The sequence below is a fragment of the Terrapene carolina genome, unplaced genomic scaffold, assembly GCF_002925995.2.
Source record: "Terrapene carolina triunguis isolate 2854851 unplaced genomic scaffold, T_m_triunguis-2.0 Scaffold18, whole genome shotgun sequence".
Classification (NCBI taxonomy): Eukaryota; Metazoa; Chordata; order Testudines; family Emydidae; genus Terrapene; species Terrapene triunguis.
This window is the reverse complement of record NW_020664369.1, coordinates 9,868,740-9,888,636: the sequence shown is the minus strand read 5'-3', so window position 1 is coordinate 9,888,636 and position 19,897 is coordinate 9,868,740. Positions and strand designations below refer to the sequence as shown.

At 43.6% G+C, this 19,897-nt stretch overlaps 1 protein-coding gene across 2 annotated transcripts in view; it reads right to left on the bottom strand.

The window, feature by feature from the left end:
• The window catches only part of LOC113407119 (tudor domain-containing protein 3), a 259,992-nt gene that overhangs the window by 166,718 nt on the left and 73,377 nt on the right, over positions 1-19,897 (bottom strand). For both annotated transcript variants that reach the window (XR_003899863.1, XM_026655218.1), the window contains exons 2-3: positions 17,222-17,306; positions 3,898-3,963 (exon numbers count right to left, since the gene is read on the bottom strand). Coding sequence is in view for 1 of the 2 variants with exons in the window: in XM_026655218.1 (XP_026511003.1) it covers positions 3,898-3,963; positions 17,222-17,306 (151 nt within the window). In the remaining variant the exon portion in view is untranslated. The remainder of the gene's footprint in view (positions 1-3,897; positions 3,964-17,221; positions 17,307-19,897) is intronic.

Below are 19,897 nucleotides of genomic sequence, written 5' to 3'. Positions count from 1 at the left end.
TTTTTAATTCTTTCAACAGAGGTAGGTAAGAAAAATCTAAAATAGTCAAGCTGATATTTAGAATCCAAAAGATAATTCTCACTAGATAATTTTAATATTCAATTTAAGACTCAACTAACAAAGATATACTTCTAGAAATTGACATTCCTGAGTTTCCTGATGCTCAGGCTATGTCTACCCTAGAGAGCTTACAGTGGCACAGCTGTACCGATGCAGCTGCACCGCTTTAAGATCTCTTGTGTAGCCGTTCTATGCTGACAGGAGAGAGTTCTTCTGTCGACATAATTAAGCCACCTCCAACAAGCAGCAGTAGCTATGTCGGCGGGAGAAACTCTCCCACCAACATAGCGCTGCACACTCTACCACTTATGCCGCTAAACTTATGTGGCTCAGGGGGCTGTTTTTTTCACACCCCTGAGTGACATATGTTTTGCTGACATAAGTGTTAATGTATATATGGCCTCAGTGACAACTCGGAATACGTCAGTTCTGGACTCAAAGGTCACATTACCCCAACATGATCTGATTTTTAGATTAACCTCTTATATTGCCCCCAGATTTCTATGCTCAGTTTGCAAGCAGTGAAGTGAGATTTACTACACTCTTCCTCTTATGTGCTCCTCTCCGATCCAATCAACTCAGCATAGCATGACAGAGGAACATATTAACAGGAAAAGATGAATAAACAAACCAAAAAAGGCAAAAAGAACAGGAGAGAGAAAATGAAAGCCAAATAATAGGTTGATAAAAATAATTAAAAGAATTCTTTAATGCTCTTAAATGCTCTGTGAATATTCAACGTACATTAGACAAATTATCTGCCATACAAACCCTATTGGATATATATCAATATCATTATGTACTAAGTTTTGCATACAGGGCAATAAATGCCTCAAAGTGTGAATCACATCCCTCAAATGCACATAATGTAGCAATATACATTAGATTATGCCTGAGGGATAACAATAGATTTATAAGAGAGCTTTGAAATTTAAACTAAGGGTGCTGAACTCTTTTTTCACCTCCCCAAGCAGAAGCTTTAAAGCACAGTTCACTGTTTTTCTGCATGCAATCCTACGAAGTATAGTTGTATTTCTTGGTAATTTCTTCCTGTAACAGCTGGCCATTACTATCTCTGTTACTTCTAACGCACCTATCACCATGGCATCCAAAGGCAGAGCCCTTTGTGAAACACAGTCTTGGGAAAATGCATGACAGAGTTGCATTCTCTAATCTGTTCTGAGATGGCAGTAAAAATAGTATTGAGTGGTGACCAGGACAACTAGATTAATAACTAAGTTTTCAGTATGCAAATATATTTCTTAGAGAGAATGGCTTTCATATTTTGAACTAATGAGGTCATGGTAACAAATATTTCAGCAAGCATTTTCTTTGAGGGCAAAGCCCTGAAGTAGATGACAAGTACAATTAACTGGTCTACTCTGAGTGATCAGTGAAAACTAACAGCTACCCTTCAAGTAATACATAAGAGTGTAATAAGAGGTCAGAAAATTATAACACTTAAATCATTTTAGAAATTAAATCAGTTCTCAAAGCTGTGTGTTTGCCAGGGTCTGATGGATATTACATGAGACAAAAACCAAAAACCCAGCGATACTTCAACACTGATCTGGGGTGCAACTATGTTGAGGTAGAGGAAGCCTGAAGTATTTTATTCCTTTTCACGCTAATTTCTCAGTATGACAAAAGCTATCAACTCATCAACTGGATATAATTTTTCAAAAAAAACAAAAAAAAAAACTTCAGAAAGCAGATATGGAAATAGATAAACAAAAAAAATTCTAATGAAAAACAAAATGAGAAGAGATCACTCGTATGATCTGAAATGGAAACCTCAAACTTAAACAACATACTATTTAGAAGTTTCAATGGCTAAAAATCCATCTACCAGCTACACATGATAAAACACCAACTTGAAAATTGCTAGAAATATTTACAAAAACATAGTTTTGATGGGTTAAATAAGAACTGAAAAAGACAGTTACCTTATCCATAACTGGTGTTCTTCAAGATGTGTTGCTCATGTCTATTCCACAATAGGTGTGCGTGCTCGCCACGTGCACCGGTGCCAGAAGTTTTTCCCCTAGCAGTACCCATAGGAGGGAGCGCCCCCTGCACCCCCTGGAGTGGCGCCTGCCTGGCACCATATAAGGGGAGCTACGCGCTCCCCCTCCCTCAGTTCCTTCTTGCCAGACAACTCCGACAGAGAGGAACAAGGGTGGGATGTGGAATAGACATGAGCAACACATCTCGAAGAACACCAGTTATGGAAAAGGTAATTGTCTTTTCTTCTTTGAGTGATTGCTCATGTGTATTCCACAATAGGTGATTCCAAGCTATATCTGTTGGAGGTTGGTAGGAGTTCACAAGTTCCCAGGATGGAGGACAGCCCTGCCGAACCCAGCGTCTTCCATGGTCTGGGAGACGATCGCATAATGCGAGGTGAACGTGTGAACCAAAGACCACGTGGCGGCCCTACAAATGTCCTGGATGGGGACGTGGGCCTCGAAGGCAGTCGACGAGGCCTGCACTCGAGTCGAGTGCGCCCTCACAATGGGTGGCGGGGGGACACCCGCCAGCTCATAACAGGAACGGATGCACGGAGTGATCCAATTGGAAAGTCGCTAGGTGGAAATCAGCTGGCCCCCGCACGCTCAGCCGAGGCGACAAACAGTTGCGAGGACTTTCTGAACGGCTTAGTCCGCTCGAGGTAGAAAGCCAGAGTCTGCCACACATCGAGCGTATGGAGACAGCGCTCCTCACTGGACGCATGGGGCTTGGGGCAGAGGACCGGTAGAAAAATGTCCTGAACCATGTGGTAGGCGGAGACCACCTTCGGGAGGAACACGGGGTGTGGGCGGGGCTGAACCTTGTCCTTATGAAAGACCGTGTACGGCGGCTCGGAGGTCAGGGCCCTGAGCTCCGAGACTCACCTGGCCGACGTGATTGCAACCAGAAAGGCCATCTTCCACGAGAGGTGAGAGCAGGAGCACGTCGCCAGCGATTCAAATGGGGGCCCCATGAGACGATCCAACACCAGGTTTAGGTCCCACTGTGGGACTGGGGTCTAGAATACGGAAAAAGATGGTCCAAACCCTTAAGGAACCGGCCAGTCATAGCATGGGAAAAGACCGTGTGCCCTTGCACGGGCGGATGGAAGGCCGATATGGTTGCCAGGTCCACTCTGACCAATGAGGGCGCCAGGCCCTGGGTCCTCAGGTGGAGGAGTTAATCAAGGATAAGCTGAATCGGGGCCGTCACCAGGGAGACGCCCTGGTCCGCCGCCTACCTACAAAACTAGGAGCACTTCGCCAAATAAGCACGGAGGGCTGTCTACTTTTGAGGAGGACGCGCTGAACCTGGTCCAAGCACATCCTTTCCTCTCCACCTAACCACTGATCAGCCACGCCATGAGGTGAAGAGCCGCTAGGTTGGGATGGAGGAGGCGGCCCTGGTCCTGAGAGAGCAGGTCCGGGCGGAGTGGCAATGGCCACGGCGGAGCTACCGCCAGTCCCGTGAAGGTCCGGTACCAGTGCTGCCTGGGCCACGCCGGGGCAAGCAGGAGGACCTGTGCGGTGTCCGACTTTATCTTCTCGAGGACCCTGCTGATTAGGTGGAACGGGGGAAAGGTGTAGAGAAGCCTGTGCTCAAACACAGACAGAAGTGGCTTACACTTTTCAAAATGTCAAAAACTTGCGAATTAAATATATGTATTCACTAAAAAAAAAAAACCCATACATACTATGCAGATACAGTATTTAGATATTTATGAAGTAACGTGAGCCAGAATACGCAAATAGGACGAAACATATAGCTATTATCAAGAAGTCAAAATGGATGGAGGAAGATAAATTAGTAACTCATATTCTTGGGTACCTTTTCCACCTTTCCACCATTGATGTCACTGGGGAGGAATTTCTTGCCAATAGTTCTTAAATCTGTCTGAAATCAAAATAGAGGATAACAAAATTTCAATTTAAATATATTATCCCAAATATGCTTTGTTAAATACAGTAGCAGAAACAGGCTACATTTTCCAATATTACACACAATACTTTTAGCTTGCACATTATGTGTTACATATACCAATAAGTATACATTTGATAAGAAAAGAAGTTCTTTATTCTAGAAGAATAATTAGTACACACAGAGTTATGAAGATAGTTATTTTAAAGGCATATTCATTCTTATGAACTCATTATTCTAGACTGCTTTTCAAAAATTGTTAAAATGTTTAAGTTGCATATTTTTTCTCAAGTATTAGGTAACACTAATCATTAAACACATTAATAGAAGTCATTTAGACATTTAACATATGTTTCTTTCTTCCTCTCGTCACACTTTTTAAAAGACCAATTTCCAGTTGTATGTCTTTCAAATCACTCAATTTGTGGATGATTTTCACAATTATATCCAGACAGAGTTTACATCACATTTACATTAAGGAATTAAATACTGTTGAGTTTAAATGACTGTTTATTTTGGGATTGAGCCAAGTAGCTAATCAATATTATCCCATTCAGCAGACATGTGATAGGGACATCAAAAATTAGAGAAAAAGCATTCATATGATCAAGGAAGCAATTGGACCACAAGCACTCGCAACAGGGGATATAAACACAATTTAAATAAGCATTTGAGTTACTCTGGGTTTGGATAACAGGATGGTACTCCATGTCTAAAATCTGCACAATGCAAAATTAGTGGAAATTAATCCAAATCTTACTAAGCTTCTTGTATGACTTGTTACTGCGGCTACATGTTACAAGGAAAAACAAGAGTGCAGTCTAGACTGGCATCTAAGGGTATGTCTACACTACAGGATTAATCCGAATTTAGATAATTCGAATTTGGGAAACAGGTTGTATAAATTCGATTGTGCGCGGCCACACTAAGCACATTAATTCGGTGTTTAACCACATTAATTCGGTGGTGTGCGGCCACACTACCCCATTACTTTAACCACAGTAATTCGGTGGTGTGCGGCCACACTAACCCTAATTCGAATTAACAAAATCGATTTAGGCGCTACTCCGCTCGTCGAGGTGGAGTACAGAAATCGATTTTAAGTGCCCTTTAATTCGAATTAACTGGCTCTGTAGTGTGGACGGGTGAAGGGTTAATTCGGATTAATGCAGCTAAATCCGAATTAAAGTCGTAGTGTAGACCAGGCCTAAGAGTTTATCTACACAGGGACTTAGTGTGGAGCAAGCCAGGGTGAATGAACGGCATACTAGCCTGCCACGCACTAAGTCACTGTATGGGACTCTGCTACAGTGCACTAAAAATTCTGTCATGCACTTGGACATACTGCTTTTTGACACTTTTTGCATGTGGTAGCAAGGTCCACAGAGTGACTTAGTATGCAGCAAGCTAGTGAGGTGTACATTCACACCCTAGCTTTCCATGCACTAAGTCCCAGTGTAGACAAGCTCTACATTTTTTCTATATTTCAATGTTTGAAATAAGTGTTGCCTTTAAAAAAAAAGTTATGGATAATGTAAATTTCTCTGTTGAAGACCAAGCACTTCCTTATTTTATTAATGCCTTCTTACAAATTTTGAAAACGGTCTGTCATATATTCATATAAACCTTATTCATCCAGAAATGTAGAATGGAATTGCTACTATTGGATATTTATTTGCCCTGGTATCAGTGGGCTATTATCTTATATGGGCTATCATCCCAATTCAGAACCGACAATTATTGATTTTTAGCAGTTAAAATAAATTAATCCAATGTTTTATGCTTTTACTTTTACAGGTATGTAATACTGAAACTATTCACACTTTATCGAATGGAAGCTGCTCACTGGTTTTACTCTAAATATCTATTAAAAAAAGTTCAACCCACTTTCTGCCCTTTTTCTGCAGTGTAAAAATAGTCATATACAATGTACATGAGAAAATATATTTGCTTTTGAACTTCCATACATTTTGTTGTACATGAGCCTTTCCTAATTTTAATATGCACATAAGGCAGATAAGTTTTAAAGTTGAACTTGTACTAAAATTCTTAAAATTAAATTTAAAAATATTTTATAGATATTTAAGTCAAAATTTGTTATGTTAGGGTTTTTACTGTATTCATTTCCCCAAGCTCCTTAACTGTAATAATATAATTAGGAATAACAGCCATAAAGTATTGAAATTAAAGCGAAATTCATGCTCAATGTACTTGAAACAATATTTTGTTTTGGGTGGGGGGATATTGGGGTGGGGTGCTTGGGGGGGGGGTGTCTCTCCCATTTCACCAGATGGCAAAAAGTAATCAAACTTCTTTTACAAGAATGTTCTGTGATCTACTGGTACTTCTGACACTGGCTAAACTGTATTTTATAAATCATATAAATGTGTTTTACTGCCAATGTCATGGAGGGGAAGGGGATATACCAGTTTCCTGAAGCTGACTGAAACCACACGAGTTGTAACAACCATCTTCTATAAGTATCAACCTTTTGATTCTCCAATTTTTATTAGTAGAGGGATTCCTCTACCTCAGTGGTTCCCAAACTTTAACAACCTGTGAACCCCTTTCACTAAAATGTCAAGTATCATGAACCCCCTCCTAAAAATAAATATTTCCAGGGATTTTCTCCTTTACCTGAGTATAAATTATAAAAGCAGTGATCTCAGAAATATAAAATTTGTTTTTGTGACATGCTTATTACACACTATTTCTTATTAATTATTATTTATCATGATAGTATTTTTATTACATTATGAAAACAGCAATACTCATCCAAGATCTCACTTTTGTAGCTTGTATCGCTTTGAATAAGCCTGTTATAAGACAAGGCTCCTATGTTTCATCAAGGAGTATCAGATGTGAAAAGCATGAAGGGATTTAAGAAGCCAACTCAAAGAGTTCCTCCCACACAAGCATTCAGGTCTTGAGCAGTCCAGGCAAACAACGCACGTTACAACAAAGCTTAAACTTGTTCTTCAAAGTAATTTTAAAAACAATACTAGCTGCCTATTTCATTTTAAAAACAGCCAAAAATATCCACCTCCCTTTCCATTTCTTATAAGGAGTCTTGAAGTTTCAATCTCCTCAGTGTGATAGATATGCTTGCTTTGATCTGCTTAGCTCTTGGAAGTCCAGGGGCTCTAGGCTGCTGGCCCCATGCTTCCCGGGGTCCCTAGGGACAGCCCTGGCCGCCATTAGGGATTTTCCCCCCCCCCAAGAACCCCCTGTAACATTTTGCAAACCCCCAGGGGGGTTCACAAACCCCAGTTTGGGAACCACTACTCTACCTGCAGATCCCTAAATGGCCCCCTCAAGGATTGAACTCACAACCCTGGGTTTAGCAGGCCAATGCTCAAACCACTGAGCTATCCCTCCCCTCTACTCTACCTGAACCTTCTTGCATTTTGTTTTATTATTTTTTTTAGTTCAGCAAGTGACTGACAGTGACCTTGCACATGCGTGGTTTTGAAAACAGCACCTATAGGATGGTTTTTCAAAAATATAAAACAGCATAAGGTTAAATAACCTCATTTGTCTGAAATCTCACACACATTTATATTTTATAGTTGGGAGATGTGTGTTTAAATCTTGAAAAAAATGTTATTTTCACCTAAATTTATGTTTGCCAGTTTAGTGTAACAAGCTGTGTCATCCTGGATTGTTCTGGAAAAACTTTTATAATGATATGTTTGGAAGGAGCAGGAGATCAATTATTATTAAACGATCACTAGCAATTTAGACAAACTACCTTAGCTGACATCAAAGTCATAGTCTAAATATTAATTTCACCTCTGCAGTGATTTAACCCTCCCGGCATCAGCCACTTGGTTTGAATATAAAAATATAAATTGGCACTGAAACTGGTAATGTTAATTATTCTTGGGTGAGCACCAAACAAGATCCACTTCCTTCCCAGATTAAAGTTTGTAAATAATGATTGGTTTATTTTAGATTCATGTGATGATTTGATATTAATCCATTTTATTTTAATTTGATGTTTTCTTTTATGTTTTTATTTAGCTAGATAAATTATATAACACTAGAAAACGTATATAACTTATATATATAAGTTGGTCCAGATGGTTATTCTCCAGACTTCAGAACTGTAAGGACTCAGTGGTAGATAACAGATTTTTCACCTTCTTTAATCCTCACTCAGAATGTAAGTGGTCTGCAGGAAACAGACCTGTCATTTGGCAATGACTTCTCATTTTCAAAAGTTAAATCACATTAAGGCCTGGTCTACACTAGGCTTTTATGTCGACTTTAGCGCCGTTATATCGAATTAACCCTGCACCCGTCCACACCATGAAGCTATTTAGTTCGACATAGAGCTCTCTTTAAATCGATTTCTGTAATCCTCCCCAACGAGAGGAGTAGCGCTAAATTCGACATGGCCATATCGAATTAGGCTAGGTGTGGATGGAAATCGACGCTAATAGCTCCGGGAGCTATCCCACAGTGCACCACTCTGTTGACGCTCTGGACAGCAGTCCGAGCTCGGATGCTCTGACCAGCCACACCCCCGGGAAAATTTGAATTCATTTTCCTGTCTGGGCAGTTTGAATCTCAGTTCCTGTTTGGACATCGAGGGGAGCTCAGCAGCAGTGGCAACTATGCAGAGCTCTCCAGCAGAGATGGCCGTGCAATCTAATAGAAAGAGGGCCCCAGCATGGACTGATCGGGAAGTCTTGGATCTCATCGCAGTGTGGGGCGATGAGTCCGTGCTTTCAGAGCTGCGCTCCAAAAGAAGGAATGCTAAGATCTACGAGAAGATCTCCAAAGCCATGGCAGAGAGAGGCTACAGCCGGGATGCAACGCAGTGCCGCGTGAAAATCAAGGAGCTGAGACAAGGCTACCAAAAAACCAAAGAGGCTAACGGACGCTCCGGATCCCAGCCCCACACATCCCGTTTCTACGAGGCACTGCATTCCATCCTGGGAGCGGCCGCCACCACTACCCCACCCCTGACCGTGGACTCCGAGGATGGGATATTGTCCGCGGCCGGTTCCTCGTCGGACATGTTAGCGGACGGGGAAGATGAAGAAGGAGATGAGGAGGACGAGGCAGTCGACAGCGCTGGCATCGCTGATTTCCCCGACAGCCAGGAGCTCTTCATCACCCTTACCGAGATCCCGTACCAACCGTCCCCATCCCTTACCCCGGACACAGAATCAGGGGAAGGATCAAGCAGTAAGTGCTGTAAACATGTAAACATTTATTTAAAACAGAACGGTAATATTTATACTATTAACAATGTATGTTTATAAAAGTGCTGTAAACTGGAAAAAAAGAATCAGGTGCAAAACAGGAATATTTACAAAGGTAACAAATGGGTTTTCATGATTTCTCTGTCTTAGGCTCTTCTCAATTTAGTCCCAAGTATTTTAAAAAATTTTCACAATGTCCGTTACTACATGATTCCCAGGCCCAAGACGCTCCACTCCATAGTCTCAGTGCACCTAGGCGAAAATCCGGTCAATGTGGCCGGGGATTGACGAGAAATCCTCGTGGGAGAACTCCTCGTAGGTCTCGTGGAGGTAGATCTCAAGCCTGTTTATGAGGTTCCGGGGTAGGGCGATCTTACTGGGCCCTCCGTGGTAGCAGACATGTCCCCTCCACGCCACAATCAGGTACTCGGGGATCATGGCCCGACATAGCATGGCGGCATACGGCCCCGGTTTCTGCATGCTTTCCCGCAGCATGCGTTCTCTCTGGGTGTCCGGGATCCTCAGGAGGGTGATGTCGCTCATGACGCCCTGCTTTGAATTAGGGAGGGGAATGTTAGTATTGGGACTGCTTTACAGCCACGCGGTGGAGGGAGAGGGGCAGCATACAGGGATCTTTCCCTGGGACAGCCGCGAGGGGGTGGGACAGGGGCAGAGTTGATGCTGTCCTGATTGCTGGCAGCAGAGACTGGCATTGCTTTCAATGTGAAAGGAGGCCAGTGCTACTGCTGGAGTTTTAAGCAGCCACAAGTCTCCGGCTTACCATTATTGCCCGCTCCAGAAGTTCAGGTCTCCAGTCACAGTTCTCTGAACACTCCAAGACCTCCGCAAGTCCACAGGCACTGAAGGCGACGGCCGAAAATTCGACCTTGTCCTGAGTGCGCATGTGAGAGGTGCAGTGCATGGTCTTGTTCACAGAGAAAGACTAGGTTCTTTGTATACAATTTCATTTATCTGTCTCAGGAATTCACTCCCTTTTTACAATTCACACAGACACATCTGCGACTGTCTCCCAACCCAGCCTGTCAGCACACTCCCAGAGGCTAGCGCAGATTAGGCGGAGGAAGAAGAAGACGCGTGAAGACATGTTCTCAGAACTAATGGGATGCTCCCGAGCCCAGGCAGCCCAGCAGACACAGTGGAGGGAGAACTTGTCACAAATGCACCGAGCAGTCATGGAACGGGAGGAGAGGTGGCGTCAGGAGGACCAACAGGCTACTGAAAAGCTGCTTGGACTAATGAGGGAGCAAACGGACACGCTCCGGCGCCTTGTGGATGTTCTGCAAGACCGGAGGCAGGAGGACAGAGCCCCGCTGCAGTCTATCTCTAACCGCTCTCCCCCGCCACCAAGTCCCACACCACCCTCACCCAAAGTCCAAAGAAGGAGGGGCAGCAAGGGCCGTTAAAACTTTCAGTCAACCCCTGCAGACTGCTCTAGCACTAGAAGGCTGACATTCCCCAAAATTTCATAAGTCCTTTCCTACCCACCTCACACAAGCCCCCGTCCAAGTTTCACCCCCCACGTTTCATGTCTGGTTCGCAATAAAATGTTTGTTTCTGTCCATTACTGTTTCAGTCAGGTTCTTTTGAGGGAGAGTCTGTCTGGAGGGGGGGGAAGGGGCTTGGTAATTGGACAGGACAGTGACCTTTAGCAGGGTAGAGAGGCGGTGTCAGGTCCAGCATCAGGACACATACACAGTGCAGTCACTGGTTACCCTGGTCAGTCTGGGAGGTGTTTTTCATGTTCTGGGGGGGGGGGGTTGCTCTGTGACTTTGTGGCGGGGGAGGGCAGTTACAGATCTTATCCAGCGGTCCTTATCCTGGCTCACAGATCCACGCAGCAGGGGATCTGTAACCCTACCCCCCCTGCCAGAAAGTCACATAGCCGACACATACACACAGTCCCCCCCAGGAGTGCTGGCAGGCTCCATTGAAATAACCAGTCCACCAGTGCGGAGCCTGTCATTCCGGGAGTTTAGAAGCATCATTTGCATCAGAACACTAAACCCACCCCCCGCCACAGTCTGCGTCCCCGGTTTAAAATATTCCCGCGAAAACAGCAATACAGACAACGGTGTTCATTAACAAAATCGAAATGATTTTATTTTTTGGGAAGGGGAAGGGGGTGAAGGGGGTATGTAACTGGAGAGGATAGTCAAAATGAACTGGGTAAAGAAACGGGGGCAGGTTCAGCTTCTCTGTCCACAAACTGAAAAGTCACTGGTTGCCCTGCTCACTCAGGAACCTAGCTTTCAAAGCCTCCCGGATGCACAGGGCGTCCCGCTGGGATCTTCTAATGGCCCGGCTGTCTGGCTGGACGTAATCAGCAGCCAGGCTATTTGCCTCTAGCTCCCACCCCGCCATAAAGGTCTCCCCCTTGCTCTCACACAGATTGTGGAGCACACAGCAAGCTGCAATAACGATGGGGATATTGGTTTCACTGAGATCACAGCGAGTGAGTAAGCTTCTCCATCTCCCTTTGAGACGGCCAAAAGCACACTCCACTACCATTCTGCACTTGCTCAGCCGGTAGTTGAACAGTTCTTTTTCTGTGTCCAGGGCGCCAGTATAGGGCTTCATGAGCCAGGGCATTAGCGGGTAGGCTGGGTCCCCGAGGATGACTGTAGGCATCTCCACATCCCCAAGAGTTATTTTGTGGTCTGGGAAGTAAATACCTTCCTGCAGCCGTCTAAACAGACCAGAGTTCCTGAACACGCGAGCGTCATGAACCTTGCCCGGCCATCCGACGTAGATGTTTGTAAACCGTCCCCGATGGTCCACCAGTGCTTGCAGCACCATTGAAAAGTAGCCCTTTCTATTGATGTACTGGCTGGCCTGGTGGTCCGGTCCCAGGATAGGGATGTGAGTCCCATCGATAGCCCCACCGCAGTTTGGGAATCCCATCGCGGCAAAGCCATCTATGATGACCTGCGCGTTTCCCAGGGTCACTACCTTTGACAGCAGTACCTTCACGATTGCCTTGGCTACTTGCATGACAACAACCCCCACGGTAGATTTGCCCACACCAAAGTGGTTCGCGACTGACCGGTAGCTGTCCGGCGTTGCAAGCTTCCAGAGGGCTATGGCCACTCGCTTCTCAACTGTGAGGGCTGTTCTCATCCTGGTATTCTGGCGCTTCAGGGCAGGGGACAGCAACTCACAAAGTTCGAGGAAAGTCCCCTTCCGCATGCGAAAGTTTCGCAGCCACTGGGATTCATCCCAGACCTGAAGCACTATACGGTCCCACCAGTCCGTGCTTGTTTCCCGGGCCCAGAATCGCCGTTCCACGATATCCACATGACCCATTGCCACCGTGATGTCCTGGGCGCTGGGGCTCGTGGTTTCTGACAGCTCTGTGCTACTCTCCGACTTCAGGCCATCACGGCGGTGTCGTAGCCTCCTCGCCTGATTACTCTTCATCTGCCTCAGGGAAAGGTGTATGATAAGCTGCGAGGTGTTGAGAACGGCCAGAAGTGCAGCGATGGTCGCAGCGTGATCCATGATCGCAGTGCTGTGGCGTCCGCGCTGTCACTGACCAGAAAAGTGCGCGAACTGATTTCCCGCCGGCGCTTTCATGGAGGGAGGGAGGGCGTTAGTGACGGACGGATGACGACAAATTTTTTTTACCCAGAAGGCATTGGCGGCTCGACCCAGAATTCCGATGGGCAGCGGGGACTGCGGGAACTGTGGGATAGCTGCCCACAGTGCACCGCTTCCAATATCGACGCTCGCCCCGTTAGTGTGGACTCACAAAGTCGAATTACTGTCCTTAGTGTGTCCTTAGTGTGGACACACACGTTCGACTTTGCAATATCGATTCCACATATTCGATTTAAGTAAAATCGAATTACCCTCGTAGTGTAGACATACCCTAAGAGTTAGCTAAATAGGTATTTCATATTTCCCCAATATTCCTGATCATGGAAGCAGTTGCTATAGCTGTCACAGAGACATTATGCCATCCCAACAATGACGGGATGGGTATCCCATGTAACACTCTTGTAAGACATTGTGCAGACAATGAAAACGTTTGAAAACCCTACCTAGCATATTTATTCTTAACGTTTTAAAAAAAAAAAAAAAAAAAGAGCTAGTTACTTCTAAGATTAACCCGGTTTTCATTAAAAATCCCCAATAAGTCCTTACACTCCCAACACTACATTCTTTCTTCTAGACTACACTGCTATTCAAAACACACAACTTGGCCAGGTGACAACCTTGGGTATGATGAGGATGTTACTTACCTGTAACTGAAGGTTCTTTGAGATGTGTGGTCCCTATTTGTATTCCTATCATGGGTGTGTATGTGCCAGAGCTGGAAGGTTTTCATAGCAGTTTCCGTTGATCCTCAAGTGTCATGTGTCTCCTCATGCTCCCAGTCAAGGTTATAATAGGCCATGTGAGTTGATTCCTCTCCAGTGACACTCTTACCACTGAGTATGCTAGTCCCCAGAAGAGGAGATGGACGGTGGGTACTGGAATACAAATAGGGTCCACACATCTCAAGGAACCTCCAGTTACAGGTATGTAATCTCCTCTTCTTCTTTGAGTGATGGTCTCTATAATTATTTCCATTGTGGATGAGTAGCGAGCAGTAATCAACGTGGAGGTGCATGCTAGGATGCAGGAGGAAGTGTTGTCTGTAGTTCAGTGTGGCCCATGGCAGCAACTGCAGCTGCCCCTTAGGCGATGGCATAGTGGAAGGTGAAGGTGTGAACAGAGCGTCATGTCACTGCTGGACAGATATCTTGCCACGAGACATCTGTTAAGTACACTGATGTGGTAGCTTGTGCTCGCATACAGTACGCTGTAACTGGATCCAGCAGCTGTATGCTGGAGAGCGCGTAGCATGTCCGGATGCACCCGGAGACTCATTTCCGTTGGGAGGAAAGCGCTTGACCTTTGGACCAGTCTGCAATTCCTACAAACAGCTTCAGCGATGCCAGAAAGGCATGGGTCCTCTGGAGATAAGAAGGCTAGTGCACGGCGGACGTTGCAAAAGCAAAGAGTCCTGTCCACATTGGAGGCATGTGCTTTGGGATAGAAAACAGAGAGGTGAATGGACTGATTGCGATGGAACTCTGACATCACCTTTGGAAGGAACTTAGGGTGCAGCCTTACCGAAAATTTGTCTTTGGAAAACATGGTAGGGGGGACCAGCCATCATGGCCACCAGCTCACTGACCCATCTAACAGAGGTAATGGCTACCAAGAACAGTACCTTCATAGGAGAGATGAGACAGGGAGCACATTGCCATTGGTTTGAAGGGCTTCGTGAAAGCAGATAAGGACAAGATTAAGGTCTCATGGGCTTGAATACCGGAGAAAAGGTGTTGGGAAGACTTTTCATGAAATGGTGGTAGGATGAGTAAACACTGAGGCACCTGTAAGGCTTCATGGGCCATGGAAGTAAGGGGTATGCTATGTCTCCCAGGATCACTATGGGCATTTCAACATCCTCCACTGGAATCTTCTAGTCTAGAAAGAAAGTCCCTGCTTGCAGCTTTCTCTACAGGCCAGTATTCCTGAAGATGTGTGTGTCATGCACCTTTCAGGACCATCCCGCATTGATATCAGTGAAACAGCTATGACGATCCACAAGCTCCTGCAATACCATAGAGAAGTACCCCTTTCTACTGATGATTCCTATCGCAAGATGGTCCAGGTCCAAAATTGGGATGTGTGCACCATCTATCATACTGCTGCAGTTAGGGAATCCCACTGCTGCAAAGCCATCTGCTATTTCACACACATTGCCAAGACTCATAATCCTTTGTTGCAGGATGCAATTAATGGCCCTGCATATTTGCATTAACTCAGCCCCAACGGTGGACTTCCCGACCCAAACTGATTCGTGACCGACTGGTAGCAGTCTGGAGTTGTCAGCTTCCACATGGCAATCGCCATGCTCTTCTCCACCGAGAGGGTAGGTCTCATTTTTGTGTCCTTCTGGCGCAGGGCTGGGGCGAGCTCCACACACATTTCCAGGGACGTGGCATTCCGCATCTGAAAATTCTGCAGTAACAGTTCGTCATTCCAGGACTGCATAACAATGTGATCCCACCACCCAGTGCTTGTTTCCCAAGCTCAAAAGCGACGGTCCACTATGTGCAGCTGCTCCGTGAATGCCAAAAAGTAATCTGGTATTGTATCTTTCCAAGGCACACAGCAGGTAAACTATCTCTGATTCCTGTTCAGACTGGGTGTTCATGATATACTGCATGACCAGCCGCAATGTGTTCATAACCATAAGAGTAGAAAACAATGCAGGATCCATCCTTTCAGACAGAGATGGTTGGTGTACAGTAAACTGTACCGCAGTTTACAGAAAAATGCCGCAAAACGCAGTCTGAAGCCCATGGAATGGTGGGACAGAAAAAAATGTATCAAGGGACGCTGAGCCTGCACCAATGCTGCACTATGATCCATTCCACCTTCCCACAACTCCTACCTGCAGAAGATGGCGAGTAGCACAGTGGGATAGCTACCCAGAAAGCACTGGTCTCTCTGTCAGTGCTAGAGCACCAACCGTGGACCCGCTCTGCTGACAGAATGAGCATTGTATGAACATGCACAAGCAATGTAATTATACCTTTTTTTGATCATTGCCGTAACTTACATCGACAAATCTCTGTAGTGTAGAAAAGACCTCAGCCTCTCCCTCATTCAACGAATATTTAATTATTTATACAAAGTGTAACAACTCCAACAGCAGAGACTGAGAGACCGTCTACAGCCGGGTAGTTAGGGCCCTCATCTGTGATATAGGAGAGCTAAATTTAAGTCCCTGCTCAGCCTGGTGACAAAGTCTCCCACATTCCAAGTAAGGTCCTAAGTTTCTTGACCAGTGCTAACCTTAGACACATTGACAGGCCTCTTTCCCTACCTAGAAATGTCTATGCTTTGAAGAGTCATTTATAACAGGGGGGGGGGGGGCGGACCAGATGATCATCTCCATCATGTTTATTGAGGAGACAATTACTTGAATTCTGAACAACTTTTCTAAACGTTTCATAGGTACTTTTCTCATCTTCTAAAAAAATAAATGAGCAATATGAGGCTGAGGTATTTATATAGCATTTATATTTCTTTATCCACATGTTGACAGGAATAGGTAGACTACTGAACCAGATTAGTTCAGTAAATGCACATTTATTTAGTGCCATAATTATGTTGTATTTATACTGGTTTTTATAAAGCATCTTCAGGTATGCCCTTCTTTGTTTATACAGTCCATGGATGGAATGTAATACAAGAACACTATGCATAAAAGAGTTACAAGCACGCAAGGTTTTTTGAATATATTTATATCATAAAGCAGTATCCTTAACAAAGGATGCTATTAAATATTCTCCCAAAACTTAAAGCATTCAATTCAATTTTGGCCTTTTTCATTTAACTAACTTTCTGGTCCATCTTCTCCCTTGTTTGTACACAGGTATCATTAGGGCTGTCAAAACAGACATGGGCATAATATTTGCTAACTAATTTTTATTGCAGGGCCAACACACAAAGCACCTGCAACAGTAAACTTTTTACTTCAAAGTTGTATCTTTGTAAATACATAAATAGATAAGAGTCTAATTTCTACATCATATCACTTTTAAGACATGTTGGATCTCAAGCCTGAACTACCCTAAGTGCCCAATGAAATACCTTAATTACCACAACAATTAACATTTGTATTTATATTTAAATGACAGTATGCATTCACAAAATGTAATGTATTTTTGGTGTTTGTTTTTTAATAAATGAAAATTTGGTTTAAAAAAAAAAGAAACACTACATATTTTTCCATGGCAAAATATGCTTTTAAAAATTTCCTTTAGCTTGAATTTTTAAAGAAAATCACTGCCTGCCAAAGATGGCATTTCTGAGCTCTAATTCAGATATACCAAATTAAACAACACATTGAAATAAAAACATTATGTATTATGCACAACATGTAAAGACTGAACAATCTGATATAAGATTTTTCCAAAAATTTCACAACCATAACCTACATTAAGGGCAATCAGGATAACGTCACTTATATTGACTTTGTCAGAAGAATTTTTGCAAGCTTCAATTCCTTCATCTGAAAGATACCTGTTAAAACAAAATGAAGTTATTTTAGGAAGGTATTTGAAACACATTTTAGACTAAGCTATTAGTTAATCCTTCTTTTAGATTCCCTAAGTATCCACAATGGCAGGACTTTAGGTTTATTCAATAGGAATATATGTAATACTCTGTATTTTCTGTATTCTTACAAATGCAGTTTATAAAACAACTGACAGATGAAAGGATTCCTTCAGTTGAGGAGTTCTTCACACTGCCCCTATGTTGGTGGTTCCCTTACAGATCATTTCTGCCATTCCTACTCCCTTTTTCTCCATCGCTTCAAGATTTATATATAAAACTAATAATTATTTTTATGTAAACTCCGAGATGTATACACGAATTTCCCAATTTATCATATAATTACTGCACCATGGCCCTCATCTACCCATCCCGTTTTTTCTCCTCCCCTCATCGTAACTTAGGCATTCGGACCCACACAGACAAACAGGCAGATCCTTGCACCTGTGGAGTCCCACTGAAATCTACAGCAACACTATCTGTACAGATCCAATTGAATGATCGAGGCACTAGTTAATAAGCTCTTACAGGCATGCAAAGATATATTTATGAAAGATTGTGATTTGGAGACGCTCCCTCATAAGGGACAGTGTTGGGTGTTGGTGTAGACATGTGCTCTGGAGGCAGTGGTTGGGAACACCACATGGCTGTGTGTGGCGCAGCTCACTACAGAAACTCTCCAGGTTGTTTTATTAAAGTTTTATTTCTTTATCATTCACTGGTTTGTTATTTAATGAACCCCAAGATTGTTACAAGGCAGAGACTATTTTTTCCGTAAATGCTAAACAAAGATGACACTATCCACACAAACACGTAACAGCCTACACCCAGGTTTAGCAGAACACAGTGGTCAGCTAGGTTCAGTTACTGGAGAAGATAATGTGCTTTTCCCACCGATGTTAATTAACAACTATTCAAGTTGGCCAAAAAATTTCAAATGAAAAATATGACAACTTTTTAGCTTCCCTAAAAAAGATTTTAACAAAGTTTTATTCGAATTAACAGAAATTTTAAATTAAAAATGGCAGCTGTTTTGAAATAGTTATTTTTGTGCTTCACACACAAACACACAATTTTGTATTGCTAATTTTGATTGATCAGTTTTATCACGATTCAGTTTTGAAATTTCCAATTTCAACAAAAAATTGTAAAAAAGAAAAAAGAAAAAAACTACTTAGAAAGTTACACCCAAAAAACCCCCTTATGACAACAAAATGAAAAATACTTTCATATTTGCAAAAACTTCTACAAAGTCCACCCCCTGGCTGTTTTTTGATCAGCTCTCATTAAGAATTAGAACAAACTCAAGATTTGTGAAAACTATCTTTTTAATGAGGCAAAATGAAAGAAAATAGGCGAGGGAAGCTAATAGAAACATACAGTAGTCAACAGGGTAAAAATATTATGTGTCTAGAGCAGGGGTAGGCAACCTCTTGCACGTGGCTCGCCAGGGTAAGCACCCTGGCGGTCCGGGCCAGTTTGTTTACCTGCCACATCGGCAGGTTCAGCAGATCGCAGCTCCCACTAGCCACCGTTCGCCGTCCCAGGCCAATGGGGGCGGCGGGAAGCCGCGGCCAGCACATCCCTCGCCCGCACCTCTTCCCGCCGCCCCCATTGGCCTGGGACGGTGAACCACGGCCAGTGGGAGCCACGATCGGCCGAACCTGCCGACGCGGCAGATAAACAAACTGGCCCGGCCAGCCAGGGTGCTTACCCTGGCGAGCCGCGTGCCAGAGGTTGCTGACCCCGGTCTAGAGCCTAAAAGTAAATATTGTAATTATATTTCCAATGTTCTCCATTATCTCAGATTTTACAATAATATATATATGTGTACACACACACATATATACATATATATATATATGTATGTGTATATATCCACACACACACACACACACACACACACACACACACCCCTCAGACTCAACCTCAGAACAAATTTTTGGCTGATCTTCTTAGACTACGAATGCAGTTAAGCAAAAGAAAAATATTTTTGCAACATTAAGGAAGATTGTAGGTTTCCTCAAAAGTCAGGACACTAAATACTAAATTCAGTTTTAACTCTACCAGTTGGAATTATGTCAGTTGTTTTATACCGTATAATTTACACTCTCACACACAGAAATTCTGGGAACCAATGCAAAACTATATAGTCTACCAGTTGCTCTCAGATGAAAACAGAAAAAGTTCCTTGCTTAGAAGCAGTGCTTTCTAGATAGTGGCTCAACTGTTTCCCAATAAGAGAAACCCTCTCTCTATTGAATGACTAAAATAATTATGCACTAGAACCTGAAATTTTCCTAAGCAGCCTACATTATTCCTCTGCATCAAGGGGATTCTTTGCCCTACCACTGAATGTCTCACCCTAAAATGAGGATTACAAAGTGGGTCATAAGGCTTGAGGTACTGATCACTTAACCAAGGTGTCAACTGAAGTAACTCTCTAAATCAGAGTATTTCCCCTTCCCTCCCCCAGAAAGACACAGAGAACAAACTTCAGTCACTTTTGGCTTTTAAGAGACCTAAATTACATCTCTTTAGCCAGCACTATTACAATC